This window comes from Suncus etruscus, chromosome 15, assembly GCF_024139225.1.
Source record: "Suncus etruscus isolate mSunEtr1 chromosome 15, mSunEtr1.pri.cur, whole genome shotgun sequence".
NCBI lineage: Eukaryota > Metazoa > Chordata > Mammalia > Eulipotyphla > Soricidae > Suncus > Suncus etruscus.
In genome coordinates, this window is record NC_064862.1 from 20,858,574 (window position 1) to 20,877,232 (window position 18,659).

General features: G+C 48.8%; 1 protein-coding gene and 1 non-coding gene across 2 annotated transcripts in view; one reads left to right on the forward strand and one right to left on the reverse strand.

Annotated features, from left to right (window-relative positions):
• Window positions 1–18,152, reverse strand: part of NAA25 (N-alpha-acetyltransferase 25, NatB auxiliary subunit) — a 58,313-nt gene extending 40,161 nt beyond the window's left edge. Inside the window, exons 1-7 of the mRNA XM_049789333.1 lie at window positions 18,092–18,152; window positions 9,025–9,110; window positions 7,057–7,195; window positions 5,163–5,281; window positions 3,963–4,037; window positions 2,092–2,199; window positions 1,854–1,932 (exon numbers count right to left, since the gene is read on the reverse strand). Of these exons, the coding sequence (XP_049645290.1) occupies window positions 1,854–1,932; window positions 2,092–2,199; window positions 3,963–4,037; window positions 5,163–5,281; window positions 7,057–7,195; window positions 9,025–9,110; window positions 18,092–18,149 (664 nt within the window). The 5' untranslated portion in view covers window positions 18,150–18,152. The remainder of the gene's footprint in view (window positions 1–1,853; window positions 1,933–2,091; window positions 2,200–3,962; window positions 4,038–5,162; window positions 5,282–7,056; window positions 7,196–9,024; window positions 9,111–18,091) is intronic.
• Window positions 7,878–7,939, forward strand: LOC126031869 (U7 small nuclear RNA). Its single transcript, XR_007503681.1, has one exon. It is a non-coding gene; the product is annotated as a U7 small nuclear RNA (small nuclear RNA).
• Window positions 18,153–18,659: the final 507 nt, after the last annotated feature.

Sequence of the window (18,659 nt, forward strand, 5' to 3'; positions counted from 1 at the left end):
TCCCATATGGTCCCCCAAGAAGCCAGGAGCAACTTCTGAGCGCATAGCCAGGAGTAACCCCTGAGTGTCACCGGGTATGGCCCAAAAACCAAAAACCAAAACAAAAAAAAAAAAAAAAAGAAAGAGGAGGTCGGAGAGATAGCATGGAGGTAAGGCATTTGCCTTCCATGCAGAAGGACGGTGGTTCAAATCCCGACATCCCATATGTTTCCCCAGGCCTGCCAGGAGCAATTTCTGAGCATAGAGCCAGGAGGAACCCCTGAGCGCTGCCGGGTGTGACCCAAAAAAACAAAAAATAAATAAATTAAAAAAAAAAAAAAAAAAAGATAAGGGGCCGGGTAGGTGGCGCTGGAGGTAAGGTGTCTGCCTTGCAAGCGCTAGCCAAGGAAGGACCGCGGTTCCCCCGGCGTCCCATATGGTCCCCCCAAGCCAGGGGCGATTTCTGAGCATAGAGCCAGGAGGAACCCCTGAGCGCTGCCGGGTGTGACCCAAAAAAACAAAAAATAAATAAATTTTAAAAAAAAGATAAGAGAGTAAGTGGTGGCAGTGGCAGGGTGCCATCTACCACGAAGAGCTGTGTCATCAAACCCCCTACACACAAATGTTCTCCGGGAAACAAAGACAAAAAGAACAAGAGCAAAGGAGTGCAGGAACACAAAGAGCAAAAAGTCCCACACTCAGAGGCCTTCACAGGAGGGAGGTAAACAGCGAAGGCTCATGGCTAGATGGGAAATCCTGCCTAAAGCCATTCCCAGTCTTTACTGCCATTCCTATTTCATTACCATTAAGATTGCTAGTGTTGGGGCCAGGCGGTGGCGCTAAAGGTAAGGTGCCTGCCTTGCCTGTGCTAGCCTTGGACGGACCGTGGTTCGATCCCCCGGTGTCCCATATGGTCCCCCAAGCCAGGAGCAACTTCTGAGCACATAGCCAGGAGTAACCCCTGAGCGTTACCGGGTGTGGCCCAAAAACCAAAAAACCAAAAAAAAAAAAAAAAAAAAAAAGATTGCTAGTGTTTTTTCAGTGATAGAGACAGAATCCAGGACCTCACATAATCAAGGCAAGGGCTACTCCAAGCTTAAACTTTCAAAATTATCCTTCTGGGGGCCATGGCAATAAGCACAACAGGTAGGGCATTTGCCTTACACGTGTCCCACCCAGGCTCGATCCCCAGAATCTTTTTTGTTTGTTTGTTTTTTGGGCCACACCCATTTGATGCTCAGGGGTTACTCCTTGCTAAGCGCTCAGAAATTGCCCCTGGCTTGGGGGGACCATATGGGACACAAGGCAGACACCTTACCTCTAGTGCCACCTCGCCAGCCCCAGATCTCCAGCTTCTTATAGGGTACCCTGAACTTGCCAGGAAGGATTTCTGAACTTAGAGCCAAGAGTAACCCAAGTGTGCGCCACTGGGTGTGGCCCAAACAAAACAAACAAAAATTTATCTTTATTTTATAGAAATCTTTCTCTCGGGTCAGAAGATAGAAATCTTTCTCTCTTCTTGTATCTCCTAAATAAAACTACTTTACTTCACTTAAAGTAATGCATTAAAAAAATAAATTACCAAAAAATCATAAACATAATAGAAATGTCTGACAAATAGTAAATAGTCACAGTGCTTCTCTTTAGAACTTTATTTACCATTGCTGTTATAAAGAAATTTTTCATTAATAGCTTTTTTAGTTCGAATCCTGGTGTCCCATCTAGTCCCCTGTGCCTGCCAGGAGCTACTTCTGAACAGACAGCCAGGAGTAAGCCCTGAGCATAGCCGGGTGTGGCCCAAAAACCAAAAAAAAAAAAAAGCTTTTTTAGTACATTTTTCATATTAAATAGGAGAAAAGAAATGTAAAAATTACCTCCTAATTTTCCTCTAATGACATCCAAGGCTTCTTGATACTTTCCCAAACGTTCCAAGATCATATAATAAAGTTCAACCTTACAGAAGAAACCAACAAAACACACAACCATTGAAACTTCTCAATACTATACAGTGGGAAAAGAACATGGTCTTCAAATGAGAAGAAAACAAACAGCAAAGGGCAACCCAGGTCCAATGGCACTGATACAAAAGCAACACTGGCTTCAGTCACTCACCTCAGCCTCAGCTTCGATCTTATCTTCTTTCACCATTTTCTCAACCATTCTCTCGGCAAGTGGGAGAAACATGGTTTTTGAGAGGTTTTCATCCTGGGCTGATATGGACTGAAGGAGATAAAAAACAAAAACAAAAAAACCACCTGATGTTTCATTCAAATCACACTTTCTGCTCTATTTATCTGACTCCAGCCCCTCTGTGAGGCCCCTCTGTTAAACCAGAACCAGAATGAACGACTGGCTCCACTAAAAAAAAGTGTCAGACCTTGGGGCCGGAGAGGTAGCATGGAGGGAGGGCATTTGCCTTGCATGCAGAAGGATGGTAGTTCGAATCCGGGCATCCCATATGACCCCCGTGCCTGCCAGGGGTGATTTCTGAGCACAGAGCCAGGAGTAACTCCTGAGTGCTGTTGGGTGTGACCCAAAAATCAAAGGAAAAAAAAACACACAAAAAGAAAAAAATTAAAAAAAAAAAAAAACAAGGAAAAAAAGTGTCAGACCTGGGCACAGTGGGTAGATAGGGCATTTGCCTGGCACATGACAGACGTAGGGTTAATCCCTAGCATCCTAAATGGTCCCCAGAGTGATTTCTGAGCACAGAGCAGCTGAAGCGATAGCACAGAGGTAGGGTGTTTGCCTTGCCCATAAGCGACCCAGGTTCAATCCCTGGCATTACACACAGGGGTGATTTCTGAACGCAGAGCCAGGAGCAACCCAAGTGCTGCCAAGTGTGACCCAAAAACTAGGGAAAAAAAAAAGGATCAACAGGGGCTAGAATAGGGCCCGGAGAGATAGCACAGCGGTGTTTGCCTTGCAAGCAGCCGATCCAGGACCAAAGGTGGTTGGTTCGAATCCCGGTGTCCCATATGGTCCCTGTGCCTGCCAGGAGCTATTTCTGAGCAGACAGCCAGGAGTAACCTCTGAGCACCGCCGGGTGTGACCCAAAAACCAAAAAAAAAAAAACAGGGGCTAGAATAATAGCATAGCAGGGGGCAGGAGTACGGAGCAGGGTTTTTTTTGGTTTTTTTTTTTTTTTTTTGGTTTTTGGGCCACACCCGGTGACGCTCAGGGGTTACTCCTGGCTATGCGCTCAGAAGTCGCTCCTGGCTTGGGGGACCATATGGGACGCCGGGGGATCGAACCGCGGTCCATCCGAGGCTAGCGCAGTCAAGGCAGGCACCTTACTTTTAGCGCCACGGCCCGGCCCCGGAGCAGGTTTTTTTTTTTGTTTGTTTGTTTTTTTGTTTTTTTTTTTGTTTGTTTTTTGGCCATACCCGGCGGTGCTCAGGGGTTACTCCTGGCTGTCTGCTCAGAAATACTCCTGGCAGGCACACGGGGACCCGCTGTGCTATCTCTCAGGCCCTGGCGATGCAGTTTTGATCCCCCGGCATCCCAGGAGTGACATCTGAGCCTAAGCACCACTAGGTGTGGCAAAAAAAAAAAAAAAAAAAAAGGGCCTGGAGAGATAGCACAGCGGCGTTTGCCTTGCAAGCAGCCGATCCAGGACCAAAGGTGGTTGGTTCAAATCCCGGTGTCCCATATGGTCCCCCGTGCCTGCCAGGAGCTATTTCTGAGCAGACAGCCAGGAGGAACCCCTGAGCACCGCCGGGTGTGGCCCAAAAAAACAAAAACAAACAAACAAAAAAAAAAAGTAGATCTATAAATTAAGGTGAAATCCTATGTGCTTTACACCAATAAACTGATACCCAAGTCAATGAATTCTGCAATCACTCAATCAAAAAGTCAAATTTCAAAATGTCAAGTCTTGTTGGACATGGTGCAACATACCACGCACAACATACTCAGAAAACAAAATAAGGAAACAAATGAAAAGAAAAGAAAGCTCATCCAGTTTGGAACACTGTACTCACCTGCATAATTAAGCTCATCACAGACCAAAAGTAGTAAGGGTTTTTGGGAACGATCTTATAGAGAGCCATGCCAGCCTAAAATACAGAGCACATACACAGAGGTCAATTCTTTCACAGAACAGCAAAGTGTTCAGGCTGGAGGGGACAGGAACTTTGAACATCCAGCCCTGCACAGTTACAGAGCACTATCCAGTGTCACCCATCCTCTATTCAGAGCCACCACCAAAGAGTAGCAATGACAAATATTTCTGTTTCTTTTCTTACTTTTTTATTTCTGGACCACATCCAGGGGTGCTCAGTTTTAGTACTGGCTCTGCACTCAGGAATCACTCCTAGCAGGTTCAGAGAACTAGATAAGATGCTGGGGATGGATCAAACAAGGGACAGCTTCATGCAAGGCAAGTGCCCTGCCCACTGTACTATGCCTCTGACCTAAAATATATCTGTTTCTTTAAGTGCTCAGTGATTTGATGGCTATCCTCTATTGGAAAGCTAATCAGGAAAGCTATCAGGAACAGCATTTCACCTTCAGATGGAGGGCCAGACAGACTATAGATGGTTAAGAAATGTGCTTGCATGTCATAAAGCACAGTAGAAGAGCATTTATTTGCCTTGCATGGGCATACCCGAGAGGGACAAGCTTCCATTCCCCGCATCCCATATGGTCCCCGAGCCCGGGCCCCTAGCCTGCAGGGGCGATTTCTGAGTGCAGAGCCAGGATTGACACCTGAGCGCCACGCTGGGTGTGACCCAAAAACCAATCAATCAAGCAATAAAGTTTAAAAAATAAAAAAGGGTTACAGCTTAAAAAACGCTGATAGGAAAACTATTGCTTTAATTTTTATATCAGGTAATTAGTGTTATTATTAGTGTTTCTCCAGATTAGTGTAATTCCTTATAAACAAAAAGTTGTTTTCCTTTTATACAGTTAAAAGTATTAATGTTGTAGTAATAAAATTGGATTTTTATTCAAAAAATAAATAAAAAGGGGGGAGCTGGAGAGATAGCATGAAGCAGAAGGAAGGTGGTTCGAATCCCGGCATCCCATAGGGTCCCCCGAGCCAGCCAGGAGCGGTTTCTGAGTGTAGAGCCAGGAGAAACCCCTAAGCACTGCCGGGTGTGACCCAAAAACCCAAATAAAAAAAAAAGGCTTTGCCTCTGGTAGACAACCCAGTGCCCAGACAGCTGTAAGCCTGTTACCTGTTGCATTTTCTTGTACTCGCCAACTCTGGCATAGGCCATGAAGAGGTGAGAGTGATACTCCTCGCTGTTGGGAACTTTCTTCACAGCTGCCTCATAAAGTTTCGTGACTAGCTCCGCTAAGATAGAAAGAAATCAGACTTTCTTAATTCCTAACACAGAATTAAAATCTTGGGGCCGGCAAGGTGGCGCTAGAGGTAAGGTGTCTGCCTTGTAAGCGCTAGCCAAGGATCAGGACCGCGATTCGATCCCCCGATTCGATCCCCCGGTGTCCCATATGCTCCCCCCAAGCCAGGGGCGATTTCTGAGTGCTTAGCCCGAGCATTGAACGGGTGTGGCCCGAAAAACCAAAAAAAAAAAAAAAAAATCTCAACCCTGGGCCGGAGAGATAGCATGGAGGTAAGCGTTTTTTGTCTTGCATGCAGAAGGACAGTGGTTCGAATCCCGGGACCCCATATGGTCCCCCGAGCCTGCCAGGAGCTATTTCTGAGCGTAGAGCCAGGAGTAACCCCTGAGCGCTGCTGGGTGTGACCCCCCATAAATAAATAAATAAATAAATAAATAAATAAATAAATAAATAAATAAATAAATAAATAAAATCTCAACCCCACTCCTTCTCTCTATCAGGAAGAAATCAAATAGATGCCTTCTACATTAAACAAGAAAACTGGGGGCTGGAGACCCCACAGCACTGAGCTGGGAGGAGTACTCCATACAATACTGGGTGCTACCTAAAAGAAACAAAGAGGAAAAAGAGAGAGCGTGTACTTTGCAACTTCTGATCACGTAGCCTTGTCCTAGTTAGGTGTTACTCAGGCACAGCGGGGAAAGTCTCACTGTCTCCTCAGCTGACAGAACAGGAGATCAGCACCAGTTGCAGCTCCGTGTTCTCCACAATTCTTTCCCCAGCACAATTCTGATCCAGCCTAGTTCCACAAGGCTCCCTATGGCCGTTGGATCCTCTGTTTTGATCATCTGCACCTTGCAGGGTTGTGTTATCTCCGTGCTTGGGACCTCAGGACAGGGACTGTCTGCCTAATCCTCACTTCCTCTCTTCAGCAACTACCACTCCAGACCAGTCCCAAAGGCATGCTCCCCTCCAGCCCTTTGCTGAAAACCATCCCCGCTGCTCTCCTTAATCTTTGCAGTAATTCCCTCGGCCCTGACACTGCCCTCCCACTGCCAGGAGCAACTCCCAAGCAGGAGCAAGAAGTAATCTCGAGCACAGCCAGGTATGGCCCAAAGTGCCCCAGAAAATTACCAGAACATTAATCAACTACTGTAGAGTATTAAGTATTGCTGAAAGTCCTCTTGGGGCGGAGTAACCCCAGGGCAAAAAGATCTGATGGCAGCTAACTAGTCTCTGGTTTACTGATTCAGTTTCTATACTAAAACCCCTGAGGGCTCACTCTGATCTGTCCTACAGAAACCCACTCCCCTCCAGCACCCAACAAACTCCAGACAACACTGGATATATACCTGGTACACCCAGCAGCCCTAGGATGTTCTACTGAATAATAATTTTTAAAAAGTTGTTACAATTCAAGAAGCCAAGTACATGAAAAAATATTTTTCTGTCAGTCTTCTCAAAACAGAAGGGCCGGAGAGATAGCAAGGAAGTAGGCATTTGTCATGCATGCAGAAGGTCAGTGGTTCGAATTCCGGCATCCCATTTGGTCCCCTGAGCCTACCAGAAGCGGTTTCTGAGCGTAGAGTCAGGAGTAGTCCCTGAGGCTGCCAGGTGTGACCCAAAAACCAAAAAAAAAAAAAAAAAACAACAACAACAAAAAAGGTTAATGCCATCTACTCAAACCATGACTGATAGACAACTAGGGAACTCAGAGAGAAACAGCAACAGACAAGCTCAGATTGGGAACAAGAGAAGGTTGCCTACGTCGGTGCATTTCCCTGTAGAGGATCGTCAGTGCTTGCAGTGAGTTGTCATCCGTGGGCTCCAGGGCCGCCACTTCCTGAGCCAAGGTGAAGGCCTCCTCTTGCTTTCCAGTTCTCTGTAAGCCAATGGCCTTTAAAACCTATAGAGAAGAAAACAGCTTTAAAAGAACAGAAAAGAGAAAGCAAAGAAAGCCATTTCGGAAAGCACAAGGCAGTCGGAAAGCCAACATTCTCATACACTGTCTTCTTTGAAAAGATCACATCAGGTGGGGCCGGGCGGTGGCGCTGGAGGTAAGGTGCCTGCCTTGCCTGCGCTAGCCTAGGACGGACCGCGGTTCGATCCCCCGGCGTCCCATATGGTCCCCCAAGAAGCCAGGAGCAACTTCTGAGCGCATAGCCAAGAGTAACCCCTGAGCATCACAGGGTGTGGCCCCAAAAAAAAAAAAAGATCACATCAGGGGCCAGAGCTCTAGCTTGTCTGAACACATCTGCCTTCACGCAGATGGCCCAGGTTTGATCCCTGGGCTTCCAAATGGCCTCCCAGGAGCCATTCCTGAGCACAGAGCCAGGAGTCACCCCTGAGCACCACCAGCTGTGGCTCCAAAATATAAACAAAACAAAAAAAGAAAGAAAAGATCTCAGCAATAGGTTCAGAACAGCAGCACAGCAGGGAGGGTGTTTGTCTTGCAAGTGGTGGACCCGGATTCAAGCCCTGACATTCCATATGGTCCCCAAGCTCAGTGCCAGACCTGAGCCCTTCATCACCACCTCCCCTCAATCCAGCAAACTGTACCTATTTCATCATATTAAGAACATAGAAGGTATTGTTACAGCTCTTTTAGAATTTGTCCTGCAGGCCTTCTGTTCTCCACCGGAAGGTCCCTCTACTTTTATGGTACTCAAATTAAAAAAAAAAGAACATAGAAGGAGGGGCCGAAGAGATAGCACAGCGTCGTTTGCCTTGCAAGCAGCCGATCCAGGACCAAAGGTGATTGGTTCGAATCCTAGTGTCCTATATGGTCCCCCGTGCCTGCCAGGAGCTATTTCTGAGCAGACAGCCAGGAGTAACACCTGAAAGGAGGGGCCGGGGCCGGAGAGATAGCATGGAGGTAAGGCGTTTGCCTTTCATGCAGAAAGTCGGTGGTTCGAATCCCGGCATCCCATATGGTCCCCCGAGCCTGCCAGGAGCAATTTCTGAGCATAAAGCCAGGAGTAACCCCTGAGCACTGTCGGGTGTGACCCAAAAACCAAAAACCAAAAAAAAAAAAAAAAGAAGGAGGGGTCAGAGAGATAGCATGGAGGTAAGGTGGAGGTAAGGTATTTGCCTTGCATGCAGAAGGACAGTGGTTTGAACCCTGGCATCCCAAATGGTCCCCGAGCCTGCCAGGAGCGATTTCTGAGCATATAACCAGGAGTAACCCCTGAGTGCCGCTGGGTGTGACCCAAAAAACAAAAAAACAACAACAGGAAAAAAAGAACACAGGAGGAGGGGCCAGAGAGATAGCATAGAGGTAGGGCATTTGCCTTGCATGCAGAAGGTCAGTGGTTCGAATCCCGGCATCTCATACGGTCCCCCGAGCCTGCCAGGAGCAATTTCTGAACATACAGCCAGGAGGAACCCTGAACGATGCCGGGTGTGACCCAAAAACGAAAACAAACCAAAAAAAAAAACATAGAAGGAGCCTGAGCATTAAGGCATCTGCCTTACACATGGCTGACCCAGGTTTAAGCCACATATGGTCACCGTGCCAGGAGTGAACCCTGTGCACAGAGCCCATTGATTCATTTCATATATTTTCCCTTTACTTTACTTTCTCCCACCAGATGGCGCCAGAGACTCAGCCTAGGATTTAGTACACGCAACAAAGTGATGGGCTGCCTTCCCTGGCCTTATCCTGCTTCTTTAAAGATAATACACCGTCTACAAGTAACTCAGCAAGTGTAAGTCACAAAGAGCAAATGAAGTTACCTTCGCACAATGAAGATCTTTATGCTTCTTCAACAATTTATCCGCTTGTTGAATGGCCATTTTGTTGTTACCATTATCAAGATAATCTATTAAAAAGAAAAGAAGCAAGCCATGAAAACAGGAACTCTGACAATTCTATCCCTTCAACAACAAATATGAAAACTGCATGAGGCTAGTTTCAGGTGTGTCCTAGCAGATCTAGATCTGGGTGGAGCAAAAATATCTTAATGGCAAAGCGCCTGGCAAGCCTGATGTCAGCAAGACCTCAAATTCAGCACAAGACCCAGCCCCAGAGCCAGCCCCACGACACGTGAGTGCAATCTCACCAACTCTGCTGCCTGGGACCCCCAGGAGCTCAAAGGTACAAACTCCGTGTATGTGTGTAAGCACCACAACTAAAGTGAGCTTTGAAATCAAGTATGTGCAAACTTCAATCATGCAACAAAAGGAAGGGGAAAGGAGGAGAAAAGGCAGGGGAGAAAGCAAAAGGGCTGAGGGGCACATGCTTGAATGCTAGAACCCCAGTTCTCTTTTCTTTTTTTTTGGTGGCCACACCTGGCAAGCTCAGGGGTTATTTCTGTCTCTGCACACAGGAGCAGTTGAGTGTAGAGGGGGATTCTATGGGATGCCAGAGATCGAACCCAGGGCAGCCGCAAGAGAGGCAAGTGCCCTTTCTGCTGTGCTGTCACTCCAGCCCCAGGAGCCCGGGTTCTATTGAAAGCACCACATTGTGCTCAAACCCTGTTCTGAAAGGAATCAGGCCCAGAACTTTCAAGTACTGCGAAGTATGTGCAAAACCCAAAGAAGGAAAAGAAAATTCACCAAGCCAGGGACACAACTCAAAGAACCCTAATACATGCTTGGCAAGTAGAAGCTCTGTAGTCAATATCCGTCACCATTTGGTCCCTGAGCATTGGGCTAGGGCAGTTCCCCCCAGCACCACTGATGTGAACCCCACATACACATGCCCTCTTCTGCAAGAGCTTCTACCTCTGCCCAAGTCAGATGACAATGTCTGTAACATTGGACAACAGGTGGACACTGGCCCACAGGGATATCAATTAGGTTTCTGCCTGGTAAGCTGGAGCTCCAAAACTGCTGTGAAAATTGCGGAAAGCGATACACATGCTGAGTTGGAAGTCACCAGTGTAGGCTCCAGAAAGTTCATTTGGGTTTTTTCTGGGGGACACACCCAGCAATGCACAGAATAGAAGGAGAACTGAGGGCCCAGAGAGATAACACAGTGGCGTTTGCCTTGCAAGCAGCCAATCCAGGACCAAAGGTGGTTGGTTCGAATCCCGGTGTCCCATATGGTCCCCCGTGCCTGCCAGGAGTAACTCCTGAGAACCGCTGGGTGTGACCCAAAAACCAAAAACCAAAAAAAAAAAAAAAAAAAAAAGGAGAACTGAGCACAGAGAATAGCCCCTAAGTAGAAAAAGGAGTAGCCCCAATACCACCTGATGTGGGAAGGGAAGAAAGAGAAAGGGGGAGGGGAAGAAAGAGGGAGGAAAAGAGATGGAAAGTGAGGGGAGGAGAAGGAAGAGGAAGGAAAAGAAAAGGAAGGAGGGAAAGGAAAGGGTTAGAGTTAGGGAAGGAAGGGAGAAGGGGAGGGGAAGAGAAGGAAGAGGAGGGAGTAGGAATCACATCTGCGCTGTTTGGTCCAGCTGTTTGTCCCAGCTTTCATACTGTGTCTGACACATAGTAGGCTCTCAATAAATAAATTTAATAAAGAAAGGAATGCATAAGAGTCAAAAAGACGATACAGTGGGGAGGGCACTTGCCTTGCATGCAGCCAACCCAGGTTCCATCCCTGGCACCCCATATGGTCCCCCAAGCCTGTCGAGAGTGATCCCTGAAAACAGCCAAAAGTAACCTCCAAGCAATGCCAAGTGTTGTCTCAAAACCAATAGCTGGGGGCCAGAATGAGCACAATGGTAAGGCATTTGTCTTGCACGTTGCCAACCCTGGACAGACCCAGGTTCCATCCCCAGCATCCCATACGGCCCCGAACCTGCCAGGAGCAACCCCTGAGCACCACTCGGTGTGGCCTAAAAAAACAAACAAACAAACAAACAAACAAACCCAAAGCTAAAACAAACCAAAATCAGTAAGAAACCTATAAATGAGTTGACTGTGGTGGGAGTTTCCAGAAATAAGCAGTTTATCAGAAGAACAGCCACATATATACAAGGGGGTCACAACTGGAAGAACGAATTATCGGTATGGTCAAGTCACTTAAATTATATTTTTAAGAATATTTAACTATGGGCCCGGAGAGATAGCACAGTGGCGTTTGCCTTGCAAGCAGCCAATCCAAGACCAAAGGTGGTTGGTTCGAATCCTGGTGTCCCATATGGTCCCCTGTGCCTGCCAGGAGCTATTTCTGAGCAGACAGCCAGGAGTAAACCCCTGAGCACCGCCGGGTGTGGCCCCCCCCCCAAAAAAAATTTAACTATTAGTTTTTAAATATTTTTTAATCACAAACATGAAGTTTAAGCAGGTAGGGCATTTGCCTTGCATACAGCTGGCCGAAGCTCGATTCCCTAAATATGGAATAATCTCTTTTTTTTTTTTTTTTGGTTTTTGGGCCACACCCGGTGACGCTCAGGGGTTACTCCTGGCTATGCGCTCAGAAGTTGCTCCTGGCTTGGGGGACCATATGGGACGCTGGGGGATCGAACCGCGGTCTATCCAAGGCTAGCTCAGGCAAGGCAGGCACCTTACCTCTAGCGCCACCGCCCGGCCCGAAATATGGAATAATCTCACTCATCTGTGGAAATAACATAGAGGTCAAAGTGATAGCACACTTTGCCTTACACAAAGCCTACTCAGGTTTGACATCCCTTATGTTCCCCCAAGCCTGCCAGGAATGATTTGAGTACAGAGCCAGGGGTAATCCCTGAGCGCTGCCAGGTGTGGCCGAAAAACAATGAAAAAAAAAATGTTTAGAAAAATAAGCCACTATGATGATAATATTCAGAAACAATAGAGATGAGGACCAGGAGGACCAGTCCCTGGTAGGAAGCTTGGCACAAAAGTGCTGAATGCGGGGCCGGGCGGTGGTGCTGGAGGTAACGTGCCTGCCTTGCCTGCGCTAGCCTAGGACGGACCACGGTTCGATCCCCCCGGTGTCCCATATGGTCCCCCAAGCCAGGAGCAACTTCTGAGCGCATAGCCAGGAGTAACCCCTAAGCGTCACAGGGTGTGGCCCAAAAACCAAAAAAAAAAAAAAAAAAGTGCTGAATGCAGTTAGGGTAGTGAATGGTCTACTGTGACAATGAGAGTTAGAACTGATCGCTCTGGATAAGAACTGGGGACTGAATGGGGATAAAGTGACATGCATGGCACCCTGTCATTAACAACAGTGCAAACTACCATGTCAAAAAGGAGAAAAGGGGGGGAGAGGAGAGGGAGAGGGAGAGGGAGAGGGAGAGGGAGAGGGAGAGGGAGAGGGAGAGGAAGAGGGAGAGGGAGAGGGAGATGGAGAGGGAGAGGGAGAAGGAGAGGGAGAGGGAGAAGGAGAAGGAGAGGGAGAGGGAGAAGGAGATGGAGAGGGAGAGGGAGAAGGAGAGGGAGAGGGAGAGGGAGAGGGAGAGGGAGAGGGAGAGGGAAAGGGAGAGGAATAGAGAGAGAGAGAGGGAGAGGGAGAGAGAGGGAGAGGGAGACGCGCCAAGATTGTGCCAGTCTTGCCAAGTGATTTTTCTATAAAAAGGCAAAATCATCTTCTCTGGGTCTTGGGCGTGACTCAAGCAGCTGAAGCACCTGCCAAGTCTGATCCCTGCTCCAGCGTGTATGTGCAGGAGCAGGGCTCCAGGAGGGGGCAGAATGTGTTAGATCTCCACAGCAGCATGGGAGCACTCAGCAGTGCTCTGTCCTGTCCCTGCACCCCAGGGGAGCACTACAGAGTATAAACCAGTGGGCACTGCAGAATCCACCACTGTGGTGAGCACCCGAAGAACACTCACTGCATCCAAGATGAGACACCCAGAGGCAGAAGCTCAGCAAAATGCAGCCTGAGCTCCCTGACTGTGATGTGTGATTCGAGGGGTCCCAAAGACAGACAGTGGGGAGGACGCCTGCCTTACACTAGCCAATCTGAGGTTGGAGTTTGACCCCTGCCACGCCATATGGTCCCCAACCTTACCAGGAGTGACCCCTGAGGAGAGCCAGGGACAGGCCTAAGCACTGCCAGGTGTACCTCCCCCCCCAAAAAAAAAAACCACTAAAAATAACAAAAACAACCTATCATCACAAGTGGGGGTGGGGTGCAGGGACAGTTCTGACCCAAGTTTTTGGGGTGAAGGCTGGAAACTGAGGACTTGGGGGTGTATGAGTGTGGCCAGGTAATAACAGAAGAAATGACCCGATTTACCTATCGAGGTGATTAGTGGAAACGCTGCAGCCCGCCTGATCCTGACCGAGTAGGGCTGTGAACGGTCCGTTAGTCTACAGCAAAAACCTGAGACCTGGCCGAAGAGGTGCGCTGAGCTCAAAAGGAGCACTCGCTTTCCAGTGAGAAGCCCCTGCAATTCCTCCTGCAGATGACCCCGAGCACTGCACCAGGAGAGCCCTGCTGCAGGTGCCTATGTGTGTCCTAAGGCTCTGGGGGTATTTCTTTTTGAAATGTCTCTACTGCAACTTCTGACCTTCTAGCAATTCTTGCACACTCTACAAATTTCCTTAGCACCCTACCACATACACACAGCCCTCCAACACATCCACACTCCCACCCCAGGCCCTAAAAATAACCATCATGTCCTCGTGGTAGAAGCAAGCATGGGAGCTAAACAAGTCCTAACTGTGTGTGATTCAATTTTGGTAGTTCAGAGCCAGAGGTTGGTTGAGCCTGGCTTTATGACCTTTGATTCTATGAGAATCAAATGATGAGAAGAAATCAAAATCAAAATGAGAAGAAAAACCTTTTTATAATTTTAGGAAACAGAAAGTCACTGGAGTTAGAGAGAAAATATAGCAGGTAGGGAGTTTGCCTTGCATCTGGCTGACCTGGGTTCAATCCCTGGTACCCCGTTTGGTCCCTAAGCATTATCAGGAGTGATTCCTGAGTACAAAGCCAGGAGTAGCCCTGAGCTACAGAGAGAGAGTAGAAACATCTGTTGAGAACCACTGGGCTCTGAATAATAATCTCATGAGAAGAATATAAGTACGCAGGCGAGAGGGGGCACACACGCACACACACTAGAACTTGCAGCCACCTCAGCTGAACCCACCATAATTTCACAGTGAATTACCCTGTCGACAAAATGTAGACCTCAACAATATTCACGCTTGGGGCCGGAGTGGTATCACAATGGTAGGGCATTTGCCTTGCACACGGCTGACCCAGGAGGACCTGGGTTCGATTCCCTGTGTCCTATACGGTCCCCTGAGCCTGCCAGAAGCAATTTCTGAGCAGAGCCTGAAGTAACCCCTGATCATCACTGGATGTGGCCCCAAAAAACAAAAAAAAAAATCACAAAATTCACTCAGCAAGAACTGCAGTCACACATCCTTTTTAACTGCTTATAAAATCTTCAAATCTTGCAAGTACGAAAAATGCTGCAGATACTGATTTTCAGGAAAGATAAGACACTGCTGAATGTGAACTGGATGAAGGGCTGGTCGTTGCTGTGAGCGAGAATGCCTGTGTAAAAACCCCAGCTCACGGATGTACCTTCAGCCAGAGCATCTCTGGCCCCTGCTTACTACTAGAACCACAGTAACCATATCTAGCTGGTAAGATAGTGCAATGGGTGGGCAAGCAGCACATGCACACAGGTGTGCCGGCTCCTTTGCCAGCTAGTGAATTCAAGCAGCCATTGTAGTTCCAAGGCTTTAATGTGTCTGAACAAGAAAATCTGGGGCTGTCCCCAAATCTGGACGTCAAAGCACTGCCTGCACCCTTCTTTTCTAGTCCTCCTACCAGTTTATATTAATGGTCTTGGAATTCCTAAAGAAAACCTCTGGTGACACTTTAACAAAAGCTCTCCATAATTCTGGTTTTCATTTGAAGAATATGACAAATCGTGTTTGGTTGACATATTCCGATACTCAACAATATGAAACAGACAAGCTTTCTTTTATTGGACAATGGCAAACAGGAGGTGGGGTGGGGGGATAACTGGCAGTGCTTAGGAGTTCCAGGCTTGGTGCCTGCTCTCAGGCACCACAATCTCAGCACTGCTGGGGATGACCCACGTTGCTCCAGGGACTTACTATGCCAGTCAACAACAGGACAAGGGCTTCCTGCACACAAAACATGTGTGTACTCAGCCCTGGAGCTACCTCCCCAACCCCCAAACAGTACTAAACCAAATGACTCAGGGACAGTAAAGGCGTTTTCTTTGGTCTCCAAGAACAATTCTGAAAATTCAATTATTCTTAAAAATACTGGCTCATTTTAGTTTCAAGAAAAGGGAAAAAGATCTGTAGGCAACTACTGCAGAGTGGCTTCATTTCTGTTGGGGGACTTGGGGCCAGACCTAGAGGTGTCCAAGGGAACCCAATGGCAGCACTGAACATGGGTCATACACAGAGCCTTTTAAGCCTTCTCCCCAGTCCTACTGTTGAGAGCTGGAATATATTACAGGCTGAGACCTAGATTCTGTCTGTTTCATTAGTGGCCTATGAAAGCATATAGGAAGGCTTTAGAATTCAGGCCTAGGCCCTGCCCCAAACTGAAATCAGAGTCTTCTCTCTGCCTCTCAACAGCTGTGTGACCTTTGGCAATGTCTTCTTTTAAAGGGTGAGGAACAGAGAGAGAAGCAGGTAGGACACTTGCCTTGCCAACTAGGCTCCATCCCTGCAATCTATGTGGTCCTTGGAGTACACTGAGAGTGACCCCTGAGAACAATACCTAAAGAAATTAGATGCTCAGGGGTCTGACCTGAGCACCGTTGGGTGTGCCCTAAAACAAACAAACAAACAAAAATTAAAGAATAATACAAGTAGAGCTGGAGCGATAGCACAGTGGCAGGGCGTTTACCTTGCACGCTGCAGACTGGGACAGATCAGACCAGGTTCAATCCCCGGCATCCCGTGTGATCCCCCAAACCTGCCAAGAGTGATTTCTGAGCGCAGAGCCAGAAGGAACCCAAGTGCCGCCGGATGTGGCCAAAAAAACAAAAATAATAATAATGATAATACAAGTGAGGTGGTATCTAAAATGGTTTGTAGAGTGAGTCTGTTATAGAGTTCATAGTAATCCAAACCTTAGCTGTGGGTTGCAAATCACACATTATTAAAAGTCCCAGTTTCCTCAAGTATGAGAAGGCCAGGAGGCAGGTGGGGGTGAGGGATTAAAAAACCTACCCACGGGGCCGGGCGGTGGCGCTGGAGGTAAGGTGCCTGCCTTGCCTGCGCTAGCCTAGGACGGACCGCGGTTCGATCCCCGCGTCCCATATGGTCCCCCAAGAAGCCAGGAGCAACTTCTGAGCGCATAGCCAGGAGTAACCCCTGAGCGTCACAGAGTGTGGCCCAAAAACCAAAAAAAAAAAAAAAAAACAAAAAAAACAAAAAAAAACCTACCCACGGGCCCGGAGAGATAGCACAGCGCAGCAGATCCAGGACCTAAGGTGGTTGGTTCGAATCCCGGTGTCCCATATGGATCCCCGTGCCTGCCAGGAGCTATTTCTGAGCAGACAGCCAGGAGTAATCCCTAAGCACCGCCGGGTGTAGCCCAAAAACCAAAAAAAAAAAAAAAAAAAACCTACCCACATCAGGAAAACGTGTGAATTCTATAATCCTGCTCTAAAACCAAGGACAGTGACTGACACAGGTCAGAGTCAAAGGGAATTAGCTGTCATTACCACTGCCCAGGTCTGTTGCTAACCAGAACTGAAAAGGGATTCGGGAAACTGCAACGCAAACATGGATCATTCACACACACACACACACACACACACACACACACACACACACAAAATGATCTCTCCAAGTATAACTGCAACGCAAACATGGATCATTCACACAGACACACACACAGACACACACACACACAAATTCAATGATCTCTCCAAGGAAACCTCCGTTTAGTAACAGTGCCGCTAGAAACCTGCCTAATTTTGCACGCAAATAAAAGGGTAAAAAACAAAACAACAACAACAAAAAAAAGACGACCTTGATAACGGAATAAAAACCCAAACGTGTCCAGTCACTGGGGGAAAGAAAGAAAACCGCAAGAAGGAATCACGGTCCCATCACGAGACATCTCTGCCACTGACAAGGTGTTAGCCCATGACACGAATCTGTGATTTTTTTGCAACAAAAATAAAAATGCAAAAAAATAAATGTATGACGAGTCTAAAAGCCTCTGCGGAGGCTTCAGAAGTAAGCTTTGAGCGCGGGGATTGGGGTGGTGAAAGAACCCCCATTGCCTTAGCACGAGGAGGACAAACTGCAGGCAGAAAAAAAAAATCGGGGATCCGCAGCAGCACAAAAAACAAAAGCAAAAAGCACAGCACACCCCCCTACCCCGGCGCTGCTGCAATCTCCCTCCAATGGGGTCCAAGCCCGCACCCCCTTGCAGGCCCCAGGGCGTCCGTTTCTGCACCCAAGACACCCCCTGGGGACTAGGGGCCTCGAGTCTCCGGCCGGTTCCTCTCCATCTAGGTGACCTTGCTTCGGCTCCTCATTCTCTTCGGACCCGGTTCCCCCCAGTGCCCGGGCCACAAGAGCCAACCAGGCACGCCCCAGCCAGGTCTGGTGCAGGCGAGCCTTCATTGAATTAGCCTGGGTCGTGGGCAAGGTGGGTCCCCTGGGGGAAAAGATCAGGGTCCACCTGCTGGGAAGTCGGGCTGTCCCTTAGCAGGCGCCCGAGAGCATGCACGTCTCCCCCCGGAGGCCTGGTGGCACCCCGCGGCGCCTCGAGCCTCCTGCCCGCAAAGCCTGCAGGGAAGCCGGGCTGGCCACTACGCGAGCCCGAGGCTGCGGCCTAGTCGCCCCGCGAGGCCCGCGCGCCCGAGTCCCTCCATTCCCCCGCTTCCTCGGCCTGCGGCTCCGGGGGTCGGAAACGCCTCGGCCGCATTCGGCAAGTCACGGCGCGGAGGTGCGGCGGCCCGCGGGGACTCACCGTAAATGGGCCGGAGGCGCCTGTCGTTAGGGTCCTGCACATGGCCCCGCGTCGCCATGATGACAAGCGCAGAACCGCAGTGCGCACGCGCGGGGCCGGCCCCCGGGCAGGAGCAATTAAAGGGCCAGCGCTGATCTCGCTCTCGACTATCGCGATAGTAGCGGAGGGGGAGATTAAATAATGGACGAAAGGCGACCGGACGCGCCTGCGCAGTGCGTGCGGGTCGGCCCCGGTCGCGCCTGCGCAGGCGCTGCTGCCCTTCCTGCTCCGCTCTGGCTTCAGCGAGAGCTGCTTGCCCTGCTTCCGGCACCTGGTGATGGGAACCAGACTAGACTGAAGGGCCCAGGGGTGGCGGGTGCCCTTTTTATAAAAGGGCGTCTGAATCACCCGAATCTGGGTGGGTGCTCTTCGGCGTCTCCTGCTGATCCCCCCCCTTTATCCTCTGAGCCCGAGAAAGACCAGTTGGGCCTGTCTGGATGGGTGGCAGTCATCCAGGGAAAGTGATGCTGAATGGAGATCCTGGGGGCATGGGGGCCGGCCCCCCAAAATGTCCCTGTATCCGAGCTCT